The sequence below is a fragment of the Canis lupus genome, chromosome X (genome assembly GCF_011100685.1).
Source record: "Canis lupus familiaris isolate Mischka breed German Shepherd chromosome X, alternate assembly UU_Cfam_GSD_1.0, whole genome shotgun sequence".
NCBI classification, from domain to species: Eukaryota; Metazoa; Chordata; class Mammalia; order Carnivora; family Canidae; genus Canis; species Canis lupus.
The window spans coordinates 7,054,259-7,080,971 of record NC_049260.1 but is presented as its reverse complement, the minus strand read 5'-3'; the positions used below and the strand labels follow the sequence as shown (position 1 = coordinate 7,080,971).

Here is a 26,713-nt window from a genome sequence, read left to right as displayed (position 1 = left end):
AACAAAACAAAAAAACAAACACCGAAGAAGAGAGACCTGCAAGCTTTACATTGTGAGATGCATATGCTTCAAAATCAAGTGTCTGGCTCTGTGCTAATTGCTTAGCAGTAATTATGGATGGCATTGGGGCAGCTCCTTTAACACTTGAGTCTAATTTTGCTTATACGCTCCTAGTAGGCAGCAGACCCCCAGCCACCTTGTTTTCCCCATTATAGCCCCAGCACATAGCAATCTGTCTGACACGAGTGAATGAGTGACCATATTGTAAAACAGGTCGATTATTCTTACCTAATATGGTTATTATAGGGACAAAATGAAATAATATAGTAAAACTCTTATTCTGGTCCCTGTCCCAAAGTGATCAGGCAACAAATGCTAATTCCCTTCCTTCCCACTCACTAAACTGATGCAAATGTATTGTATAACATACCACACTCTCAAGCCACACTAGTATATAGGTGTCCTGTGTGATTGTACAGTCATCTTTACAAAATTACATTAAGTAAGCAAAACTCTTCACTAAATTGAAGCATAAGAAAGTTGGTCTACTTCTTAAATCTGAAATTAAAATCACTTTTAGCAGCAAATTATCAAGAGGATGATGAAAAGAAACGTCCCTCCTAATGGTACCCATTTCTCAGAGCTCCTAGGAGGGTGTCCCGACTCCACAAAGTGACCCCTTTGTCCTTCAACACCATAAGCAGTTCAAGGATCTATCAGACTTACCCAGACTATAAAGCCAAGAGCTCTGGTTGTCAACATTGGAAAAATGTCACTTGATTTGAAGAATTCAAGCACACATGATGAGTGGTTTTTGAAGTGTGTTCTGGTAGGGTGTTAATTGGTGTTAAAACAACAACAAAGTTCCAGAGCCAAGTGCATTTGGGAAATCCTGAGCAGACCAAAGTAAACCACATTTTGTTGCTGGGAGACCTCACTGAGTTTTACCACGGTGATTTGCCCACTTGCCCAAGAAAGACCCACTTAAGTGCCATTGTCAGGGGTCTGGCATGGGGGTGATATTAGGCGGGAAGAGTAGAGCATCTTCCCCTGGCATTGACTGTTTGACAGAAATCCTGTGAACAGTGTAGCTCCAGACACTTCCACCTTCTGGAAAACAGGCCCCATGTGGCTCCTAGCAAACAGAGTGTCTTGGAGATTAGGAGCATCGAAGTCAAGATCAAAATAGGAAGTGATGTGCAGCTCACCCCCTGAAGCATCAAGATAGGACACAATGTTCTTATTTGCTGCCACATGCTAAGAGCTTAACACACACCTACAAGCATATACACAGCCGCACACACACACACACACACACACACAACTATGAAAGCACGGAATTGCACAAGTGGCATAATACTGATGGCCCCAGTGGATTTTGGCAATGCATCTGAAAGGCCAGAAGATGGGCAACAAGGATTTGGGGAATAAAAACACGGCCTAAAAATGTTGAATTTGGCAGATCTCCCCTCTCCTGTCACTCCAATTAAGAATTTGAAATTATAGCCAAAGATAAATATCTTTTCCATCAGAAAATGTGTAGGTGTTAAAAGCTGCAGTCATCTGCATAGATTCTTGCTGTCAGCCTTTGCCTCCCAGGCTCAGGGGCTTTCAGCCTTTCTCTTTCCACTCCGCAAAGGCACCCCCATCAAGGTGGCAGGCATTTTTAACACTGTCACTGGCCTGACGCACGGTTTAGTTAACTGTGGACCATAGAATGGGGAGAAACTTGGGAGTGAGATCTATTTTGGATGAGCCCAAACAGAAGCTTTTGCCACTGGCCCGGGAAAGTGCTGAAGTGAGATTATCTATTCAGAGCCCTCGGGATCCTCTCAGCCCAAGATCTGTGCCATGCAAGATGGGCAGACAAATGCAATAGAAAGATGCTGGTTTCTCAGTAGCTCAGTGCGCTTCTCCCTGCTGGACATCGTGAGACATTCTAATTGGGGTTTCACTCTGAAATTTTTATTTGAGGAGGACACATGGGCACAGCAATGTTTCTTTTAACTTATCTGCACTGATGCAAATATTTCAGGCTCTTCAGTACCTGGCACACTTTAAGAGCTTATTATATAGATTTGTTGAGTAGTCCTGGGATCACTCAGAGTTTTGAGGAGTTTTTGCGATTGTGGGGCATAAGGAAAGCATTTTTGTAAGTACACTTTGACCACCTGTGAAAAATGCCTAGCAACCATCCCTTTATCCATCAGGCTAAATTAGCAGGTGTTCGTCACAATAATTGGCCCACTCCCCTCGGGTGCGCTCTTTAGCCAACAAGATCCCACAACTCTGCTATTCACTGTTTCTTGGTGAAGGAGTTAGGTGGTGAATTTAGATTCTCCACTCTCATTCAAACACTTGAAAGTTTTCTTTCCCGAATTCATGCCTCTTCAAACTTTTCATCCATCGATCCCAACATCATCCGGATTATTACGTTGTTAATTATCCTGTCTGATCCCCTCCATCTACACAACTGAACATGAACCAGAAGGGCAATTACAGAAACCTTATTTCTAAGGATTTTGAGCACTTCACAGGTGTAACTTTTACTGAGGTGAATTTCGTCTAACATAAAATTAACCATTTTAATGGGTGCAATTCAGTGGCATTTAGTACATTCACAGTGTTGTACAATTACTACCTCTGTCGAGTTCTGAAATCTTTTTATTACCTCCCGAGAAACTCCATACCCATTACATAGTCATTGTCCATTGCCTCCTCCCGCCTCCCCCGGCCAGCCCCTGGCAACCACTAATCTGCTGTGACTCTATGAATTCACCTATTCTGGAAATTTCATAGAAATGGGTCATACAATACATGGCCTTTTGCATCGAGCTTCTTTCACTTAGCATAACACTTTCAAGGTTCATCCACACTGTAGCGTGTATTAGTACATCACTCCTTTCTATGGATGAATGATATTCCATTGTATGGATAGACCCACAAGTATAATTTTTATAGCCAAAGAAGTATATTATCTTTATAAAATACAAAGTTTTAAGAGCCATTAAGAGATCATGTCTCCTTAGGTAACCAGGTTGAATTTTTTTCTAGATTAAATGGAAGAATGTAGACCTAGAATTCTCCTGGCTGCTGCCAGCTGGCTTTGTGACCTTGTATAAATGAGCATCAAGACTCTTGATTAGAAAATAAGTAACTAGATTTAGGGCTGAGCCATTTCAGAGTGTTTCTTTGCTCAGAAATTCCCATACGGTACTTAGTACCATATACAGAATTAGGTCCGTGGTGGTATTTACCAAACTTCATGAAATACCCAAATCAACAAGATTACAGGGCTGGCATGGTCTGATATGCTCAGACGTGGTTCACATCATGCCACAATTGTATTGTTTTTCAGAAAATCACTTGTGTTTTTTAATTAGTCCAAACGTTCTGCTATTAGTAACTGAACTTTGCAAATCAACTTGAGAGCTTCACACACACCTAGCAGGAGATTCTCTCATAGCAGGAGAGTCATATTAGCCAATATGTTGCTTTATAGTGTATAAATCAGAGCTCTACCTAGCAACCCTAAATGAAGAGGGAAAATGGTGCATCCGTTGGAAGAATTTGCAAGAAAGCTCATGAATATTTTCCATGGCATCTGCTGGGAATATGGTGGAAAAAAAAAAAAAGAATACAAGGAGAACGAAACGAGCCAGACAAAAAAACTCCTTTTTTTATGTTTATTTTAGAGAGAGGCTAGTAATTGATTAAACTAATCCAATATCTGGAAACATTCTTTTTTAATCTTCACTTTGCCTTTTATGCAGTTTGAAATTTTGGAGAGTCCTCTTTGAAGTGGAGCAGGGTCGAGTCTGAAAGGAACAAACAGTTTCCCAGACAGATGTGTGAAGAAATGCCTGGAGCTATGTGCTTCTCGCCGGGGTTAGATGTGAAGGGGCCAGGCTGTTAAATACACAGCAACATGAAATATGAATATTCTTTCACCTCCGTCGGGAATTTTTTTGCAGCAGTAAAAAGGAAGTGGGGGTTTGGGGGGAGCCGTTCTACTGGTCACCCAATTCTTTGGCCTTGTCTTTAAGCTTGCATTCATTTGCATTGTCGCTGTGTGGTGCCATCCCAAAGTTCTTTTTGAGGCTCACGTGTAAAAACAGCACTATTTAAAAATTATGCTTCTTTTCCTTTTATTTTTTTCATTCCTGTGCAGTGACGGTGAAAGCCATCTTGACGTTTCTAAAAAGTTGTTTTGTTTAAATTACAGAGTCTCCATGGCAACTGCATCATCCCAGGTCCTTATTCCTGAAATCAACCTCAATGACACATTTGACACTTTTGCCTTAGATTTTTCCCGAGAGAAGAAATTGCTAGAATGTCTGGATTACCTTACAGGTATTGTCGTGTGTGTGTGTGTGTGTGTGTGTGTGTGTGTGTGTGTTTTCTAACATTGTGTACATTCGATGATATGCATACTTTGCCATCACATCCATTCCCTAAAAACCAGAGGTGCGGGCTTCCGATTTGAGAATGGTGTCTGATATTCCCATAAACGATTTCTGGCACTCTTCGTTTTCTTTTTTTTCCCACCCAAAACAATACAATTCAAGACCAAACTAGGGACAAAGGAAAAAGGAGAATCTTGGTAATTAAAAACATACTTCCTACCATCTTCCCTCCCTCTCAGAGTGTGGGTGCCACAAAAAGTAGCTCTGCTGGCCATCAAAGAGATACATAAGGTAGCATGGCTGTTTTCCACTTCATCTCAGCAAGGCAGCTGACTTTCACAGTGTCCTGGCAGAGAAAGAATTGGCAGCTAACTCCGATGGAGCGTCTACCCTGCTTCAGCTCTTGGTATCTGAGACCTTGTGTAAGCCTCACACCATCAAACTGAGGTAACCTGTTATGACCCCCACTTTGCAAATGACGGAGGTCACCCGTCTTACTGGAGGCCAGGTAGCTAGGGAATGGCTGAATTAGGATTTGGCTTGGGTCCGTACGGACTCCAAAGACCCCTTGCTCTTTCTAGTGAAAGATCATGCTTCATCTTGGCAGAGGTCACCATGGCAAACATCCCAAAAATCACATGCGAATTCCTGGTGCCATGTTTCTGATAGGCATTTTGATGGTCAAGCTCAAAAAACAAAAGCAACAGCGATAAAAGAGAACCTCAGGCTGCTCCTATTCCTAACCAGGCTCCCAGATTTTTCTTTGCTGTCTACCTCTAGAGCGAGAATTGAAATCATTCGCTGTTAGAATGTGGACTGTTTTGGTGACCTTTATTTGTGTTAACCAAAGCTACCGGTGCCTAGGACTTCAGGAAGGCTCCGTATATACATTGAAGCCAGATGTGCAGCGAACTTAGGACATGCAGCCTTCAAGAGATCACATCCTTAACTTAGCATGGCATCAGCTTCTCAACCCCAATTGTGTGTGTGCATGTTTGTGGAACAGTGATTGGAAAAGGTGGAACAGGAGAAAGGGAACATTGTGATGTTTGTTTTTACAGTCTGTGGATCAAAAGTAAGGAGTTTTATATCCAAGGGGCATTGTATTGTAGCCAGGTAGGTTTTTCCTTCGCAAGAATCCAAGGTGCCGCTTGTAGCTTTTCTGCATTTGCAAGGGAAGCGGTCATCCCACAAACTTGTGTCATCCTTGCAGACCATGTTAAGAAAGAAAGCAGCTGACTCAGAAATGCATTTGCAGTAAGGAAACAAACTCGATTTCAAATATTTATTGATCCACTGCCCTCCTTTTTGTTTTGTTTTTTTTTTTAATTTTTATTTATTTATGATAGTCACACAGAGAGAGAGAGAGAGGGGCAGAGACACAGGCAGAGGGAGAAGCAGGCTCCATGCACCGGGAGCCCGACGTGGGATTCGATCCCGGGTCTCCAGGATCGCGCCCTGGGCCAAAGGCAGGCGCCAAACCGCTGCGCCACCCAGGGATCCCTGCCCTCCTTTTTGAAGCTTTTAACTCTAAGATCTGCCTAAACTAACCCTACCCTATAGAACCTTCCAGAATGATAGAAGCATTCTGTGTCTGCACTGTCCACTATGGTAGCTGCTAAGCACATGGGGCTATCAGAAACTTGCAATGTACATAGTGAGTTTTTCCTTTTATTTCACTTTAATTAACTTAATTGAAATTTTATAAGCTACATGTAGCTCGTGGCTACTGTATTAGACGGCGCAGGTCTAGACTTTCTCTGGCTGAGCTGCTCTTCATCATGGCATCCTATGAAAAATCTATTTTTTTTCTTATATCATTTGGGATTGAGTATGATTGCAACAACAGAAAATCCAGTTAGCAGTGACTAAACCCATCAAGGAGGGTTTGTATCATGCAAACATGAGAACGGAGGTATGTGTTCCAGGGCTGGGCAGCGGCTCAGTGATGATCTCAGACTCCAGGCTCTTGCTCTTTTTCTGCTCTGCCCTCTTCACTCTGTTGCTTTTTTTACCACAAGATCACGGCACCACTACCCTACCTCCATGCATCATGCTCAAGTTACAGGTAAAAAGACAGGGATGCAGGGGAAACTGTGACAAAAATCTGCCAGCCAACTTTTGTCTTTGTGTATTAGCAAAGCAAAAAGCTTGCTCAGAAGAACCACCAACAGACTCTCACTTGTGTCTTATGGGCCAGATCCATGTCACAAGGTCATGCCCAAGAACAAAGAAGACCGAAAACCTGTCGGGCGGGGCACATGGCCTTTCTGCACAAAATCAGTGTCTTGTTGACCTGAGGGTGTCCTCCGCATTTCCCAATCATCGTTTAATGGTGTTCCAGCGGGCACACATTCATGGGCTATGTCTCTATGCAAATGCCAAAGCAGTGATTAAAGGAGAAAGTATGAAAGTAGTTGCACTGACTGGTACCACATACGCCATATATCATCCCGATGGCTGTTTATGCCAAGCTAAGGCCACATGGGGTACCTGCCATTATGCCTTCTTAACCGCCAACCTCAAATACAAATCTGGCCCATTTGTAGACATAACATCGATCCTGGCCATAACATATGATGCTTGGCTGATATTGCCAAGTCCAAATAGTTTATCAGACATTTGTAAGCAGGAAATGAAGTGTTTGTGGAATATTAGCCCACCATTTCTCAAGTCCTGTTTGTGACAGAGGCAAGAAAATGGCAGTGCTGCCACCAATATTCCATGAATATTGAAATTGGCAACGTGCTGCTATTCTCATTTACGGTAAATTGGGTATTGACTTTTCAGGACAAACCCATTGGGCTTCTAATCAAAACAGGGTTAGCCTGCGTGGCTGTGAAAACAAGATTTTTTTCTCCTGTGACATGCCTCTAAGTGGTATGTCAAGTTAATAACCCAGAGAGGTGACATTTCCTCCCTGATCACAGCTACTGCCATGTGTCTCACAGCTCCTTGCTTATTTTGAACATAAGTTTTCTTTCTATATGATCATATATTGCAATGCAAAAAGAACAAAATCTTTCTACAGTGGTTGATGGAAAAGTAATTCAATGAACTATTTAGATTATGGGAGAATAAGCATCTCTCCACTGATCCCTGCCGGTGATCCCACACCAACAGGGACCACACAGAACAATAATAAGCACGTTTTATGGTGCAGCTGGGCCTCCCCCGCAGAATGCATCTCTGGATTGGTGTCGCTGATTCATGCACATCCAAGTCACAGCACATGACACTAAATCTTGCATGTGGATACTTCAGGAGACAGATGTATAAATACATACTCCAAGAAGAATGCTTAAGGGGCTCTGTAGAGCCTTTCTATCTTAATACATGACTTAATGCAGTGCCTGCCAAGTGTAGGTGCTCGGTAATGTTTGTGGAATTCAGTAACCAAGAGACAGAGCTGGTCTAACTGACTTTGTACAACAAACATAAAAGTTACTTAGTCTGTATGATATTTGTCCTGGACATCTCTTCAGGTGGCAAAATGAAGAAGACTAAAACAATTAGAGTTTTAAATTTACCATGTTTATGAACTTTTCTTCTTCTTTGGGTTTGTTTAGGACTCCTCAATCCTAATCAAAGTGTAAAGCAGGAAAGAACTCCGCAATAAGTGTGAGCAGAGGTTGCAACAAATCTATAGAATCCAGATATGTTTCTCCTTTTGAAGTTAGGTTCTAGGACACAGAAGAGTGGAAATAAAGGCCTGGATCAATTCTCTCAACCAGGGGTTGGCAAACTTTGACTATAAAGGGCCAGATGGTAAATATTTTAGGCTTTGCAGGACATATGGTCCCAACTACTCAATTTCGCTAGTGCACAAAAACGGCCACAGACAATACATAAATGAATTAGCCTGGCTGTGTTCCAATAAAACTTTATTTACAAAAACAGGCAGTGGGCCAGATTTGGCCCATAGCCATAGTTTGCCAACCCTTGCTCTAAAATATTATTGCCAGTGCAAAACACTCACTGCCTAGTCTTTTTCTTGCCCACAAACTCTTCTCATAAAACCAGTTACTGAAATCAAGCTGGTAGACTTTGAATCAACGTCAAATCATTATTTTGGTAGGATTTAGACTTCTCTGCTCCAGACTATGTTCAAGACATAAAACAACAGCCTTCTCCAGTGATAAAGTTAACCAAATGCCAATGAACCAGGTTTTCTTTGGGGAAGGAAAATGTACTTAGATATGATTGATTGTTAATCGTGTTCTTCTGGATTCGAAATATCACCTATAAATTGAAAAGGGAGAATAAATAGGGCTACACTAATACGGTTTTTATTTTATAAAGCATCAAAACATCTAATGAAGGAAAATTTTTCAAACAATTATTTGGCAGGTTGTTATAGGATAACAAATATCAGTATTTTTCCAATCCGGTGGGTAAATACAGAAATACGTGACTTCACAAAGCTCAGAGGCTGGCAAACTTTGGCTCATAGCCCGAATCTAGCCCTCACCTGTTTTTGCAAGTAAAGTTTTACTGGAACCTGCCCATGTCCATTTGAGTATGAATTGCCTATGACTGCTTTCATAGTGCAAAGGCAGAGCTGAGTAGTTGCAACAGAGACCGTGTGGCCCACAAAGCATAAAATATTTACCCTCTAGCCCTTTACTGGAAAAGTCTGCCATTTCCCCAGTGTGGATGAAATTACAAGAGTTCATCTTGTTTGCTTTTTGTTTAACATGTTTTTTCCCTGTGGATAAGAGTATTATTTGCTTAACCTCCTAAACGTACTTTCATGATAAACAGAGAGAAGTCTCTGCTGGCTGGCCGAAGTCACGTACGCTACCTGTCAAAAATCACAGTAGCAACCAACCAACCAAACATTCTTCAGATTGGGGTCACCATCTCTAGGGTAGCGATCCTAATAGACCTGTTTAGAAAGGCCCACTTTGACTGTCACACATCTCCTCTGAAATGTATCCCAGAGGTGCCACTTCGCTGATGAGCATTCTTGTTCCCCACAGCTCCCAACCCTCCCACAATTAGAGAAGAGCTCTGCACAGCTTCCTATGACACCATCACCGTTCATTGGACCTCCGATGATGAATTCAGCGTGGTTTCCTATGAGCTCCAATACACCATATTCACCGGACAAGCCAATGTTGTTAGTGAGTATTGCACACCCTGTTGATTTTTCTGTTTGGTGACTGTTTTCAGATAGATTGCATTTCTAAATTTAAGTATCAAGGGAAGACGAGGAAGGAAAGAATACACAGTATTTATTGGCTGCGTTTCCTAACCAAGAAGATGATAGCATTTGCTTGCTAGCAAAAATAGCTGGCCAAATAGTGATGAAAATTAGTGATCTCTAGCAAACCACATGAGTGAGTCTTACAAACATATGGTTAAGAGAAAGAAACAGGAAACAAGAGAATATATGTGGTATGAATCTTTTTATCCATTCGTAATTTAAAGATAAACTATTTTGTGGGGCACCTGGGTGGCTCAGTCAGTTAAGCTTTCAACTCTTGATTTTGGCTCAGGTCATGATCTCAGGGTCGTGAGACTGAGCCCCACGTGGAGCTCCATGCTCAATGGGGAGTCTGTTTGAGATTCTCTCTCCCTCTGCCCCTCCCATGTGTGTATGCTCTTTCTCTCAAATAAATAAATCTTTAAAAAAAAAGAAACTATTTTGTTTAGAGATGCATACATGAGTGTAAAAACTATAAATAAAAGAGAGGATAAAAAAAAAGAGAGAGAGGATAATGGTTACTTCCAGGATGGGAAGGGAGTGGCACCATTGGAAAGCAATATATGGGGGTTCATGGGGTTAACTACTTTCTGGGTGGGAAGTTACATGATTTAGCCATTATATCATACATTTAGTATAATGTACTTTCCTGAGTGTTATTTCACAATGTAAAAAAAATTTTTAATAAAATGGATAGCCAAACAATGCCACATACCACCTCCCATTTGGAGGAGGGAAGGCCCATCATTTGAAATGTTAGTCATTGGCCCCTACCTGAGCAGAATCTCAGACCTTACTTGAAACACAGAGCCCTTCTCTCACTGGAGCCCATGAGGTATTTGGGATCAGAGAAAATTTGATGATCTCAGATAGCCCCAGTTGCTGGCCAGAGAAGTGATAACAAAGGAATCTCTCCTCCCCACTGCCATGGTTATTTAAATTGAGCTGAGTAAATGGGAAAAGACCAGAAGAAGTAGCCTTTCAGGTTTGAAACTTCTTTAGGAAATTAAAATAGGACATGCCAAAGTAGAATAGAAGAGAATAGCAGGCACATTTCAACAAAGAAATGTTTTGAATAAATCCATATCAACTGAATGTGCTTTTATTATATACACATCTCCCTTAATCACACTGTTCTTTCCTAGCACAAGTAATTCTGAGCATGTGATGCTTAAAAAAGAAATTAGAGTTAGGATTAATTAAAAGAGTGATGCTCGAAGACCCCCCACCTCCAAGTAAGTAAAGTACCAACAAATGGACCCCCAAGCTTCCTTAGATCCTCATTTCCCAGGCTTCCCTCCTCAACTCTCTGACCTTCCACTCCCTAATTGGCTGCCTTGGAAGCTATATTAAAATCTTAACCATTTTCCAAGAATGTGTAATGTCTCATGTGAAAATCATGAGACGTGGCGAACCACTATGGCCAGCTGCCTGAGTAAGAGGGCAGAGGTGGTAGGTGTAACAAAAAAAGTCTTGGGGGAAGGGATGGTGTAATTAAGTTTTGGAAGAGAATGGATACATATCAGCAAGTTAAGGGGATGCCAGACAGCCGCATCACTGGGGGCAAACCTATGCCAGACAGCCGCATCATTGGGGACAGAGGATGGCAAGACATTTTCTGAAACATCCTCTACTAAAGCCTGACTGGAGAATTGAGTGGAGAAGGGGAGATGGTGGGAAATGAAGATAGAGAAATAGAGCTAGGACTCAAACCCATATGGGTCTGGTTCCAGAAAGCACATGTCCTAAATCATCAGTCTATTCATCCTAACCCTCAGTAAAGACCTAAACCAGAGAGGGCCACTTGGGCCACATGGTGTTGGGTTTTTCCCTGTGGCCTTGGGTGTCATGCAGAGCAGCAGTGCGATCAGATACACAGTTAGAAGCCTCAGTTAGTGCTGTGGAGGATGGAGCAGAACAGGGCAAAACTAGAAGCAGAAACATGAACTAGGAGGTTCATAGTAATTGACAGAGATAGAGATGGCCTGGACCTGCCAATGGCACTAGCACCAAAGAAGGCAAGGAGCAGATAATCCCAGAAAAACTTCTCCCCCACTGACCCATATCCCTGGGAAACACCATTACTACCTTCTGCTATTTGAAGTGCTTTGGGGGACAAGTCTAACCAGCCCTGGTGTGTCCATGGTTTGGCATCATCTTGCTCTCCTTTCAGGATTTTGGATTCTTCTAGTATTGCTCCTCATCCCTTGTTCTACATGCCCTGCTACAAATCATGAAGAAATACTAATTTCTCTAAAATCTTTCTTTTTAGTAAGTAATGCACGAACACTATGTAATAATATATAAGATGTCTATCTACAGTGACAATTGGGTGTTTTTCAATATGGCAGCCACCCTGGTCCCAAAGCTGCCACCGCACCAGTTCCATTTCACACGCATCTTTCCTGTGGTAGTCTGCTAATACACAAAGGTGCACATACACTCACACACACCTAGAAATACACTTTTTAGGGACATAAAAGATAGGATGCTGTACACAGTTCTTTACCTTGCTTTTTTCACCCAGAATAATCTCTCTTTTGATTAACTCAGAGACAACTGATTAAGGACCTTAATTGAATTTGCAAACTCCCTTAACCTATATGATGTACCACCACAGGAGTGATAACAATGATAAGACTTTTGTCCTTTGCCATATTGTTGGTGAGATGCAGGTCACAGGTCTTGCTTCACCCAAGGCAGAGGAATTACACAAAGTCATGAATAGTGTGGAGTGAGAATCACAGGGGCTACAGAAGGGCGTGTCTGCCATAGGTGGTTATGTCTTTCCTAAAGTGTCTTGAATCAAATTTTTATGGGCATTTGGACAGTCCGTAGAGCCTTGGCCTGGGCTGGCAGGCCCCATATCAATCGGCTTTTGCTGAATGGCCAACAACCACAGGACCTAAGTAGCATATAACAATAAACATGCATTGCTTATGCGTCTGGAATCAGGCGGGGGTGTGCTGGTGTCACTGACCGAGGTGAGGCTCTGTCACGGTCGGGCTGATGACTGGGGCTCCCATCTCCCTCCTGCAGTCCCATGCGGGCACATTCTCCTGGTGGGCAACACACGCCATAAGGACAGGCCCATTTGCACACGTGGGCCTGTCTTTGTCACATTAGCTGATGTGCCAGAGGCCAAAGCAAGTCCTACGGGTGAGCCCAGGATTGAAATGTGGGGCCTGCGAGGTTCCCTGGCAGAGTGTGGATATGGCAAGGAGCAAGGAAGGGAGCAAGAAGGCGATTCACTCTAGAACCCTGACTCAACCCCAGTGCTTCCCTCCATCCCCGAAATGAAAAGAGATCTATTGCTTGAAACTTAGGGTGTCTCAGGTAGCTGACCTGGGACTGACTTGGCTTCCATGCTGTTGGCTTAAAAAGTAATACTGAAACAATACATGTAAATGGAATAGATGAGAAAAGGCCACACCTACAGAAATCCACTGGCAGTGACACTCCTGAATTTGGAGCTCTATGCTTGGTGATTCCAGAGAAGGTGTTTTATTCCCCAAAAGCCATTGCCACAAGAAAATAAATGGGAATGACTTATTGAAGGTGATAGACCTTGCTTATTTGATACACAGATGCCAAAAAGGCCATTCTTGGGGCACTGGGGTGGCTCAGTGGCTGAGTGTCTACCTTTGGCTCAGGTCGTGATCCTGGGGTCCTGGGATTGAGTCCCGCATTGAGCTCCCCGCAGGGAACCTGCTTCACCCTCTGCCTATGTCTCTGCCTCTCTCTGTATCTCTCATGAATAAATAAATAAAGTCTTTTTTAAAAAGGCCATTCTTCCCAAGACAGATGGAAATCAGGGAGACTGCAGGTGCTCGTCTGACTGGGGTAGCCTCATGGGCTTGTTAGTCTCTGTAATGCTCATTAAACCAGTATAGTAAAGCCCTGAGGCCTACAGGATGCAGTCGTAACAATGAAAGAATAAATTTAGATAAAAAGGTAATTGAGATGCAAAGATCTTGGCATGAAATTATTTTCTTCTTAACTATTATACATGTCTGTCATGGCCAAGAGAGACCTGGATTTGAATCCCCACTTTGGACCTCACTAGCTCCGTAATTTGGGGCAAGTTCTTTAACATCCTCCAAATGTGTTCCCTCATCTGTAAAAAGAGGTAATGTTTTAACTTCAAGTGGTTGAGATAATAAGAGTATAAGCCTGAGCCCTGTGCTTGCAAGCACACAGATATTCAAAGTTATTACTCCTATGAAAATATGACTCTGTACTCACCCATCGTTGCATTTCTTAAAAAGGCTGATGTTTTGGGTCATATGAAAAAGGTTGGTCGTGACATTTGCCAGGATTATCAACACGAGAGCGTTTTATGCAATCTTCATGTGCAAGACCTTCCCTGAACGTTGTTTGTCCATCTGTCGTACCATTCCGAGGAATCTCCTTTGCAGATGCTATTACATCGAATGACAAGATCTAAGAGTAAAACTGTGGTGAAAATTAGAAGACCGAATACTCCAAAGCTGGCCAGAGCTCCTCGTGCCGCTAGGAATCCTCTCCTGCCTATAGGTCATGGTGCCTTCACTTGTCACAATAAATTCTGGTTAATTGCCCACAACTGACTTCAGTGAAGGAGAATTAGATAATATCTGTGGAGCTTTTAATCTTATAAAAAGGCTCCCCCTAATCAAATTCATATATTCAAATGCAAAATTAATGACACTATTAATTTTTTATTATGCATTTTTTATTAACAGACTTAGGCCCACAGATGTTAATGGATTGCTTATTAATCGATAGATATGTGTTTAATTTTTACAAAATTTTTTCATGTTTTTTTCCAAAACTACTTTCAGTGCACCGTTTAAAATCCTAAACGGGGCCTTTCCCCAGCAGCCTATTTTTAGTATTAGCAAAAGTCAAAAGATGCATTTCTTCCAGGTCTCCGTGGTGAAGTAGTTATCTGTATTTAATTATTTGTAGTTGTTTTGAAAAGCTTCGTGAAAGTTATTAAACAGGCACAATTTTTACAGAGAAGAAGGAAAAGAATGTTCACTTCCGTCCAAGCTGTTAGAAGAGACAAAGGATTTTTGAAGCCGGGGTGCCGCCTCTCTGAAGGGGGGATCCGTGTTGCGTAATGTTTTATACATCATGTTTTACTGCGAGATGACAGTTGCTATACAAGGCTCTGAAATCCCAAATGTAATTAGGATCTTGTAATGAGCGGCATTATGTAGGGAGATGCTTCTGACCCATTGTGAATGAGAACAAAATTTAGAAAATTGAAAAACCCAATTAAGTTTCATTATGAACTAATTATCTTCCAAGTTCCATTGTTGTTTTAATACTTCAAGCCGAATTAGAGAAGGTGGGTGTTGGAATCCCCCCAAAGATGATTGAAAACGAATTTGGAGAAGAGTGAAGTTTCAGTCACGATGGTTACGTGGGTGTTTCATAAAGAGATGCATAAAACCTGGTCAACGGTCCCGACACAGTGGGGTATCGAGGCAGAGGGGTCTGGCACTTGGCACCATATGCAAGAAGTTATGTGGTGCTGGCGCAAGACCAACACTCGCAACGCAGTAACGGTGTACTAGTGAGGCGCCCCGCTTACTCCAGCCCCCAGAAGAAAGCGGTCGATGTTGCTTTCTTGGCATTTTTAATCAACTTCTCAATTATTATCCTGGCAGTAATAACAGCAGAAAGGTAGGCCTCCACAGAAATAGTGAGCGTTCGCGAAAGCAGATTGTCCCAGTGTAAAGCTATCCAATCAACTTTTACTGCTCCGTAAACGTTTTGTTCTTTCAATATTCGAAGGGGAAAAAAAAATTAGCGACCCCTTCAACATAATCAGATAGTCAGGGTCCCTTTTCTGTTTGCAAAAAAGGGTTCTGAAACATTAAATCTTTTTTGTTGGGTTAAGGCTTTGGATTATAGGCCAAGTTGCTGTTTGTAGCAATTTCAGACATCTGCTTTATGATGTCGCTGAAAGCATTCCCCCGCCACATTAAGCCCAGCTTTTCGGTTGTACAGTGATGTAAAGTTTATTGAAACATTTTTACATTTGCTTTCTTTGACCACAATAGTCATTTTACTGCAACATATGCAATTAAACAGGAACAGTGTAAACGCAGTGACATTGATAGGGCTCTCATTTGATTCTACTGAATGCTGTTACTGTTTTCGTTCGTGCTTGACTGCTGTTGACAAAGCTCTAGGAACATGAGTGGATTATCCTGGGCAATAGAAAAGCTCACTGTTTTTGTTTTATTACTGTTGTAAGATTATGATTAAATATCTAAAGCGACTTGCAGGCTTCTTGGGGGCCCAGAGCTCAGAGTTCAAAATGACCCTTCCTTGCTTAACTCAAGATCCATTACTTGGCCGTGGCACTATCCCGAAGCAGTGAGTTTATTACAGCTATGATCAAGGACAGGGTAAGGGGGGAAAGTGTCAGAAGGGCTACGTAGCAAGGAGAATCCCATGTTACCGAACCACTCATGGGTGTTTTCCTGGGTCCTACATGAGTGAGAATCAGAACAGTGAAGAGTTAGGAGAGAATTGGGGGTGGGGGTGGACGGACGGTGGTGCCTCAGTTGTTCCATTGCATCTCCGGCCCAAGCACGCGTGCACACACACACAGATTTCAACCGCTTCCGTGGATCTCACATTCTTCCCTTGCTTTATGGTGGCTTTGTCAAATCCAGCGGTGCTCCTGGTGAAGTGACCGCAGGCGGAGACAAAAAGAGGTGATAGGAGACTCACAAGGTCAAACCTGACCTTGCAAGTTTATATACATGTGGGAGTTTATAGATACATAACTCACTGGAGGGTGTCTTAAAAGCCTCTGCTCCCGAGGTACAAATCATAGGAGGGGAAGTTTCACCCTTGACTAAATACTTTTAAGGTTCTTCTCAACGGTGAGACTACCATGGACAATGTTTACCTCAAAAGCTGGAGAAAGTATCTAGTAGGATTCAAAGACAGATGTCATGGGGCTGTGAATAGCTTGGAATGCCATGCAAATATTTGTGGCTTGGTATGGATATGCACATGTGACTTTGCTTCTATAGAAATGTTTTATTAGATTCTCAAAGAGGTGAGACCAAAGAAAGATGAAGGGACTGCTTCTTGGGATTACGGTAAGGTATAAGTTGCCTCCAGATCAAAAGAACGAACCCTTTGACTCGCAAATCCACTGAAAGGGAACGAGTGGGGGGAGTTGGGAGCCCCTCAGGAAGTGGAGGGGCTCAGCCCTCTACCAAGAGCTGGTGAAGGAAATTCACCAGAGTCAGGAAACTTCATGACAGCCAGTCACCAGGGGGCTGGGAAAAGGTTCTCTTGGAGTGCAGATTGATGGGTGGAGAGAGGAGAGTTGGGCCCGATACCAAAGAGATGTTTTCAGCATCAGCCAGCTGCAAAACAAAACGGGCTTCCTTTCCCCTGCAAGTTCTTCCAAGCGTCGTAAATCCTCAGCCTGCCCCCCACCCCACATCCTGCAGAATGCAGCCTGAGCGGCAGCGCCGTGCTCTGGGCAGCCGAGCCCAGGAGTACAGCTGCTCAGATCCCTGTGCGTGCTTTGCTGAGGGCTCCGCGGGGCCCCGAGCTGCCCGGTGTGGCCGCTCCAGGCTTCTCTTAGGGTCGGGACTCCCGAGTCAGTTGACTACGGCCACCCTCCTGCTGGCACGCAAGCAAGCCTGACCATCATTCTCTTAGCTGCCCTGTCAGAGGTTGGGCCAGTCTCTGCTGGCCTCGCTCCTGCTCCTGCTCCTGCTCCTGCGGTGGCGGGGCTTAGAGCCCTGCCCTGGGCCTCTCATCCTGCGGAGACCACAGACTCTCCGGGGAATGTCCTCCCCGTGGCAGTGGCAGAGGCACGACAGGTCAACAGAAATCCTCCAGGCCTGGGGCGCCCGAGTGGCTCAGCGGTTGAACGTCTACCTTAGGCCCAGGGTGTGACCCCTGGAGTCCCAGGATCGAGTCCCACATCGGGCTCCCAAAGGGAGCCTGCTTCTCCCTCTGCCTGTGTCTCTGCCTCTGCCTCTGGGTCTCTCATGAATAAATAAATAACATCTTAAAACAAAATCCTGCAGGCCTTGTAATGCCCACTCTTGCAGCTGGCACGTTGCCACTTCAGCCTCATCCCAGCAGCCAAAGCAAATCACGGGGCCAAATCCAAAGCCACGTCATGGGGGACACGTCCCGTCTCTGGAGGGAGTAACTGCAAAGTCACTCAGGCCCGGAGCTGGGCAGGGTGAAGAATTAGAGGCAAAACTGCAATCTACTACGTCTACATTAGCGGAGTCGACCTCTCAGGCAGGATTCAGGCCTCCTCTCACCTGCTGTGAGTCTCAAAATTGCGATTCCAATGTAACGATCGCTGTCGCAAGCGTGGGGTGAGGGTGCGGAGAGCCGGCCAGCGGTCACTTGCTGCTTCCTTCTCCTCGCCACGGCCCCTGAGAACGCAGCAGGCACACGTGCCACGCGCAGGGTACCAGACAGAACCACCTTCGCTGCTCCTATTTTTACCGAACAGAAGCTGCGATATAATCATTTTATTTTTTTTAAGATTTTATTTATTTATTCATGAGAGACCCAGAGAGAGGGGCAGAGATACAGGCAGAGGGAGAAGCAGGCTCCCTACAGGGGACCCGCTGCAGAACTCGATCCCAGGACCCCAAGATCACGGCCTGGGCCGAAGGCAGATGCTCAACTGCTGAACCACCCAGGTGCCCTGCGATATAATCATTTTAATTGGCTCTTCCATCCGGAGCACACGATAGGAGTGTATGATAACACACACGGGTTGGCAGGAGACTGCGCCGTCGAGCATCTCCGTGGTCCCCCTCAAGTGCAGAGCGACAAGGCACTGCACTTGGGCGTCAGATGAGCTCAGCGTCTGCAGCCTTGAACGCCAAAGCCGTGCGCCGTGTCTGCTTGGCTCCGCAGGTCTGTGTAACTCTGCCGATAGCTGGATGATCGTGCCCAACATCAAGCAGAACCACTACACGGTCCACGGTCTGCAGAGCGGCACCAAGTACATCTTCATCGTCAAGGCCATCAACCAGGCGGGCAGCCGCAGCAGCGAGCCCGGAAAGCTAAAGACAAACAGTAAGTGCCGCGGGCTCAGCAGGCCTGTCACCTCCCTTCCATTCATCTTTGGGCCACGTCTGTCCCCCCCTTCTTTTCCTTTTCTCTGCCTCCGGGGTCAGCCACAGCCCCGAGATGCAAGCGGGGAGCCCCACGGGGTGGCGGAGCTTGCATCGGGAGCCACAACGCGCTCGACCCTTAAGGGCCGTGAGTCCATCAACCTCCCTGCGCTTCGGACGCTCGCTTTTAAAATAAATAATCCTGGAGGGGCTTCTCGTGAGAATCAGAACCTCTGTCTGTCTAGCTGTATCTCTGTCTGTGCATCTGCACGTCTCTGTACTTATATCCGAAGCCTGACATGTCGCTGGGGCTCTGCAAATGGCAGAGTGTTGCTTTCCATAGCAGAGGAGCACACTGAGAACTCTTTTCCCCAGGAAGTCTTTACTACCCCAGGTAAGTGTCTGCGTCTGTGGTTCTCTGCCAGAAGCGATTCCGCCCCCACCCCCCTGCCCAGGGACACTGAGCAAGGCCTGGAGACATTTTTGGTTGTTACAAGTAGGGTGGATGCTACTGGTGTCTAGTGGTTAGAGGGCAGAGATGATGGGAAACATCCCGCACTACCAGGACGCAACGAAGAAAGATCTGGCCCGTGCATATGTCTTGCAACACTGTCATCTCCCTCGCTGTCTCTGCCCACATGTGTTTTCTTTTATCCTCTCTTTTCTTTTCTTGACTATTTTTGATCTAGAAATATGTTATAGAACAGGGAATTTCTTTGCATAGGACCTCCCAAGAGAAAGCAAATTGGAGTGTGTCGATAGGGCACCATGTCAGAGGGTTGCCAGCTAGTCAACGGGAACACTTAAGTGCTTTTCCAGAAGAGCCCTCACTTACCCCGGACCCTCGATTTCGGTGGTAAGACAACTTTATTTGACCGCAGACATCCGTGTTTAAGACACATACTCTTAGACTTTTAAGCGAGTTTGTCCTTCAGCGTTTCTGCTGGCAAAGAAGAAAATGTTTTTAGAGACTAAGGAGGGAACAAATAAGTAAATACATCCTCTGAGGTTAATTCTGGAGAATACATCTTTGAGACATCTTATTTGTGCTTCATCGGTTTTACTGAAGATGACGTATTCATTTCATGTAGACAGATAATGTCATCTTCTATTTCTAGACGTGCAATTATTGAACAGATGTTATCAAGTTATACACGAGGAGTTGGCAAACTTTTTCTGCGTTTGTGCCAAATAGTAAATATTTGGGGCTGTGCATGTCAGATGGTCTTGGTCACCATCCACTCTTCCTCGCCTCCGCCACCGCAGTGCAAAAGCAGCCATAGATTACACATCACTGGATGGGCTTGACTGTGTTTCAATAAAACTTTATTGACAAACACAGGCGGTAGGCTGGTTTTGGCCCGCAGCCTCTTGTTTGCCCAACTCCTGTGCACACGATACTACAATGAATTGAGTTCTTCAGTAAAGTAACTGATGAATTTGGCCCCTGAACCAGTTTGTCCTCACTGAAGCAAAAGCCTTGAACTTAGAGCACATGATGGTTCATTCGAGAAACACATCTGAGGCACAGGTGGAATTTGCTCACTGAGGATGCAGCGGTTGGGCTGACATGGTCCTGCTCCATGTGTGTATGGGTGAGGGTGTGAGTTGAGGTGACACAGGCTACGTCTCACCTCATTATGACGCCAGTCTTTCTGATGGCTATCCCATCCTGCTAGTCCTCACTGGAGGCAGGGTAGCAGCTCACGGCCCTCCTTTTCAGCGATGGCTGCCCTTATGGAATTCCTCCCAGCCTGCCCACTAACATCCACTTGTCTTCACCCACATTCTATCTTCTGCGTTTAACAATTGAAGTGTTTTAAGCAAAACTATCTTCAGATTCTTCTTGCCTCAGTTCATACTTTATCCCTAACAGCTGCTGGTGTGATCATTCCTAGGGACATTTTTGTTTGACAGGACAAGCTGAAATTTAAACTCTAAATTTAAATCCACCAGCTCTTAGGGCCTCTGAGAATGTCCGTGCTCTGATCCACGCTTGAAGCTTTTTCTCAGCTCCCCCTTTAAGCTTTTCTGCGACGTGGACAGAAATCGAAAACGGGTCAGCAGACTATACAGCCCACCAGCCAAATCTGGCTGCCTATTTTTAGAAATAAAGTTTTGTTGGCACCCAGCCACACCCATCCATTCACCTCTTGTCTCTGGCTGCTTCCCGGCTGCAGCATCAGAGTTAAGGAGCCACAGAAGAGACCACATGGCCAGCAGAGCTGAAAATACCTATCTGGCCTCTTACGAGAGAATGTTCTGGCCCCTGATCTACAAGAAAGGATTTGAGAGATGCTGGTGTCATGCTGTATCCAGGTGGTGACTGGAAATCCTCTGGCCTACCCACACAGGACATAACACAGGTTGCCCCATGCTCTCTGGGTCGGTTTCTCAGCCAGCGTCATGTATCACCCCAGCCAGTTTACCAGACTTTTCCACCCACTGCCTGAGGGTGGGTCTGCCAACTGCACCAGTGGCTGGGGGCTTTGGGCATCATGGCATTTGCATCCTCTTGTCACTCATTTCCTGCCTTTTAACACCCATGTGGTGCCGAATAACAGGCAGTCCTCTAGACCAGTGGTATGTTCTCACAGAAGTAACAGCTACGACAAGATGTTCAGGTGTGACTCTGCCAAGACTTAGTGGTTCAATCTTCAAAACACATATGTCAATGATGAAATAGAGAGGGCCTAATTTTATATACATCTATATTTAGAGATATATATAATGTATATGTATAAATATAAATATATATACACATATATATACAGCCAGGAGTAGAAAACCCAGGTGTTGTGATCACACACACACACACACCCCCCACCGATCTTGTTGTGGGCTGAAAAGTATACATTTTTATAATCATTCTGAGCTCATGAGGGTCATTTTGAGTTTCCAACTGTTTCCAAATAATGTCAAAATCTGAAATCTCGATTTCTTTGGCTTCTGGTCTGAAGTCTACTGAGCATGAAGCACATTTTAAGATGGATTGAATGTAAGAATGGTTGAAAATGAAGTCTTCATTTTCTCCTTCCTTTGGGAAAGCTGTTTTAGCCAGTATGTCCCCATGTTGTTTGTGTCCAGTGGGGACCCCCAAAGATGGCTCATACCACATGTCGTAGTTGATCCCTGCCCATGATACCATGGCATCATGGGTTGGAGCAGCCCTGATTCCCTGTCTCTGAACTGACAGACTTGGGAGTTCATGAAGGTGGGAACATGTTCGGAATCACTATTTCACTGTGCTTTTAAACTCTAAATTGAAGCTCCATTATCAATCATGCTAAAATAAACAGTGCTTTTTTTCTTCTTCCTCTTTGTGTTCTGTAACCTTGTTCCCAGGCCAGCCATTTAAACTGGACCCCAAATCTGCACATCGAAAGCTGAAGGTGTCCCACGATAACTTAACAGTAGAACGTGATGAGTCATCATCCAAAAAGAGTCACACGCCTGAACGCTTCACCAGCCAAGGGAGCTACGGTGTAGCTGGAAATGTGTTCATTGATAGTGGCCGGCATTACTGGGAAGTGGTCATAAGTGGAAGCACATGGTAGGCAATGATATCTATTGTCCTCCAGTTATAAAAAGGCCCATCTCATTGTGTGTTTTGTCAGAGCACTAGTCCATACCAGAGCCCATCTTGAAGAAAAATACACAGAAAAGCTTTTCCGGTCTGTTGTTGCTTCGGTAATGCTGCATAACAAGCATCCCGAAACTCAGTGGCCTCAAACAGTAGCCATTTATTATTGTGCACTCACTACCCACGTCCATGGGTGAGCTGTCAGGGCTAATCTCAGCCAGGCTTTGCTTTAAACCATAGGTTGGATCTAGGTCTGTTCTTTGCGCCTCTTCATCCTCTTCGGACGTGAGGGCTACCCAGGTCATGTCTTTCTCAATGAGCCCGAGAGTGCAAGCGCAACTGTGCAAGGCACATTTCAAGCCTTTGCTTACATCACTGTCTACTACCTTCTGATTGGCCAGAGCCAAAGCCAGTGGTCTAGGGAAGTATATGTCTCCCATGGAGGTGAGAGGAGGGAGTGAATATTTGCAAAACAATCGTCTAATCTTCCATTCAGCCAATAAGAAAAACAGCTGTTTTAAGTCCATCCATTTTTAAAATTATTATTTACAGCAAGAATTGCAGCTGAGATGATAGGGTCCTGGTGCCTAACAGAGCTAGTCTGCTAACGCTGCTCTTTCACGCCTTCACACACGAGTCAGCCAACTACAGCCAGTGGGCCAGACCTGGCCCTGTGCCTGTTTTTGTAAATAAAGTGTGATGGGAACACAGCCATGCCCATTCTTTTCCATGTTGTCTGTGGCTGCCTTTGAGCCACATGGCAGAGTTAAGCAGTTAAAACAGAACCCTATGGTCCACAAAGCCAAAAATATTAACTCTCCAGCCCTTTACCAAAAATGTTTGCTGATTCCCACTCTAAAACATTACTCTTCATCATTTAGAGAAAACTAATTTCTGTTGCCTTGTACATTTTGTGCTTCTAGACTGGGCCGATACTGTAAATAGTCCAGAGCTGAGGGGCTGAAGCGGTGATCAGAGGCTGGGAATCATTTCAAAAGGTCTGTTAGATCCGGCACCATGCCCTCAGCCCAGCGAGATCTCTAAAACCCAAGGGTGTCGGTCAGGGTGCCGTGTCTGGGTTGGAATCAGCTAACCCTGCCGAGTTAATCTCACAAAGCTGACCTTGTCTATTCCACAGTCACAAACCACCCCCCTTGCTCCGGCTGGCTGGCTCGCAAACACCTGTTTGCCATTGCTCTTTTATTTTTACTTAACCAGCCCTCATCTAGCACAGCCATGTGCCAGGCACTGGTCTAAGCATTTCACAAATGTCAGCTCACTTGTTCATCTTAACAGCGCCACAGAGGTAGGTGCCAGCATCCACCTTTGCAGCTGAGATGACTGAGGTGCGTGCCCGTTAACACAAGGTCACAAAGCTCAGAGGCGGCAGGGCTAGGGAGGCTGCACTCAGGGTGCAAGCTCTGACCCAGGGCTTCGCAAACATTTTTGTAAAGGGCTAGAGAGCCAGTGTTGCTGGTTTTGCAGGCCAGATGATTTTTATCCCAACTACTCAACTCTCTGTAGTGAGAAAGCTGCCACAGACCGTATGTCCGTGAATGGGCATGGCGGTGCACAAATAAAATTTCATTTATAGAAATAAACAGAGGGCCAAATCCGACCCGTGGGTTATAGTTTGCCAATCTCTGCTCTGAACCACCATGCTTTTCTTCGAAACAGTATAATTACTTTTTAGGGCTTACAGTGGGATACTTGACGAGTGACAGCTTAATGCTAGAAACACTTCGAAAACTGCATAACCTGAAATGATGAGTATTATAGCAGTGTTATGTTTGAGGTAAGGGTGGTGAAACACTTATTGTGTCTTAGGTCCCTTACAGTGTTGGTACAAGTCAACTGAAATCTAAGAAGTGAAATCATAAGCTTGGGTGTCTCCTTTCTCCCCAAAACGGCACCTTCATTGGCCTTTCTTCTCTTGTGATCCTCACAATTCTCTTTGCCCAGAACATTTTCCTGTTCCAACATCCTGCCAGAGGATGGAGGACAAATCCTTCCGCCCCACTCGGCTCTGGGCCAGACTGGCATTTGCAGTTTTTAGCTGCGCTGGGGCAAGATAAAAGCCCGAAGGAAAATACAATGAATTTTTGCAGGTGCAAAGCAGCAAACATTTCTAGTTAATTAACGTGCTGTATTAATCTGGGATAGGATCCAGTGTCTAAATAATTACACCTCCATTAATAATTATTTATGATAAACGATACCCGATCATTATGACCTCATTCCCATTGATGAATGGTTCGGGAAATTCCACCGGACCCGTTCAGTTATATAAACACACATCGGCATTACCTTGGAAACACCCTCCAGATGTCAAGACCAACTCGGGGCGGGGGGAACATTCTAAAATTAATCGCCACCCTTTGAATCTTTACAAACCGGAGCGTGTCAGTTTCAGAAAAAGTCTCCTGTAGAAAGTAGTTTAACATTTCCTGGGAGGTGTTCGAGAGGAAAGGGTGACCCGTGTGATCAAGTGCTTATGGCACCTTGGTCCGCACCAGCTAGGGACACATAGATTTTCTCGTGAAATATGGTCCTGACTTTCAATTAACATGTATGCTATGATCCCTGCAATGGGGCATGTTAACATGGCTCTGAGAAACATAATTTTTATATTTTCTGAATTCTCCAAGTCTCACTGCGTAACTTAATGGAACATTACCTTCTGCCTTCACCTTTCAAACCCAATGGAAATATGTACATAGTTTTACAGATTAATGATAACATAATGGTATTTTCCTTTGCTTAATGGACTATACACGTAGTTATTTTCTTGCTCTCTAATGCTGTTAATGCGCACTTGGTGTTTCATGAAATGGTGTTAACTAAACCTGGGTTCATGCAAAGATGACTGGGCCAGAAGTCAAGGAGGAGGGGGTGAGATTCCGGACTCCGCTCCTAATTGTAACCTTCTCTGTGTTCTTCCATTTGCTAAATGAAGTCAGTCATACCTGCCACAGCTATTTCAGAGCAGGCTCGGTTACGGTTCAAATGGGAAGTAAACATCAGAGTCCTTTGATGCAAAATCAAAACGACGTGCAGCAACAAGAAGGAAACAATACAGACATGGCTATTTTGTGATGCACATGCAAGTTCCAAATTATCTGAAAAAATGGAAATCGTGTCTGCGGGGCATAGAGAACTTAGCTGGGGCACATAATCAAAACATAAACCTTCCCAAAGTGTCTCGGTGAGGTAGGCTTCAGTAGAAAAACACGTCAGGCTAGGAACTCAAGGAAGAAGGGAGCCAGGAAGGCTAAGTGCACAAGTCAGGGAGCCCGCTGCTGCAGCCCAAGAATCCATGGTGACCTCTGTGTGCCAGAAAGCCACCCCCGGCCCCAAGCCAGGGACCCCAGAGTTTGCCAAAACTCCTGCAAACCCCACCTCTGCCTTCTGCCTTCTGGAGAAGAGTGTTTCCCCACCTCTTAGAACTTCTGGATCTTATGCAAAGCCATCACAATGGAAAGGGATTCTGGGAAATGCAGCCCCACGATTGTCCCCGTGATGCAGAGCAGGATTGGCAAGAAGGAAGAGAGGAGGCCAAGTTGATGGCACCCTGGGCTGGTCCCCTAGGCTGAACCGATGATCAATTCCATCCTCTTTTTAAATTTAGTGATAGCGTATTCTTTTCATTTTTTTAACACATCACTCTTAAAGTGATTGTATTTTAAGTCCAACATGCAATTTAAAAAAAATGTCATTTCATCAAAGACCAGTGAAGTTTTTTTGCTCTCTGCACTGTTGGTAAGGTACCATGTGTCAGTGTCCACCTAGACTGGCTTCTGCCGTAACATATTAAAGGTTGAGCTCTGAATCATCTAGTCTACAAGTGTCACAGAGGCATATCTCAGCAGGGTAAAAAGAGACGAAGGAGCTTAGAACACTGTCAAAAGAATCCTTAACCTTTTTGGGCAGTTGAGAGTACACGGAGGATAACCAGGATGTCCATCTCTCAAAGACTTCCAGAATTAAAAACATGTAGTAGGAAATATAATCAGAGGGGCTCTCGGCAGGGATGAATCACATGCTTTCCAGTGAGGGAAGGGATTTGAGAGTGTTAAGTCTATGGCCTTTTGAGTTATCCAAGGTTCAAATTCTGATTCCGGTACTTATTCATAATGTGGCATGGGGCAAAGATAATAAAACGGCAGTTACCGAAGATTCCTTGCCAGGCCTTGTGCCCCAGATTTTACACGTATTCTTTCCATCACTCCTCAAAATCGCCCTCAGAGATGGAGATTGTCCACTGTCCCTGTGCCGTAGATCAGGAAACCAACTAGGAGAAGACAAGGAACTTACCCCATAAATGAAAACCGTTCTCCGCGCTTACCCCATTGCAAAGTGTACTCAAAGTCATGGAAAGTGACAGACACGGTGTCGGTTGAAA

At 44.5% G+C, this 26,713-nt stretch overlaps 1 protein-coding gene across 5 annotated transcripts in view; it reads left to right on the top strand.

Annotated features, from left to right (window-relative positions):
• Positions 1-26,713, top strand: part of MID1 (midline 1) — a 356,780-nt gene that overhangs the window by 325,200 nt on the left and 4,867 nt on the right. For all 5 annotated transcript variants that reach the window (XM_038586808.1, XM_038586804.1, XM_038586807.1 and 2 more), the window contains exons 6-9: positions 4,226-4,353; positions 9,389-9,532; positions 18,529-18,690; positions 22,074-22,281. In XM_038586808.1, the coding sequence (XP_038442736.1) occupies positions 4,226-4,353; positions 9,389-9,532; positions 18,529-18,690; positions 22,074-22,281 (642 nt within the window). The remainder of the gene's footprint in view (positions 1-4,225; positions 4,354-9,388; positions 9,533-18,528; positions 18,691-22,073; positions 22,282-26,713) is intronic.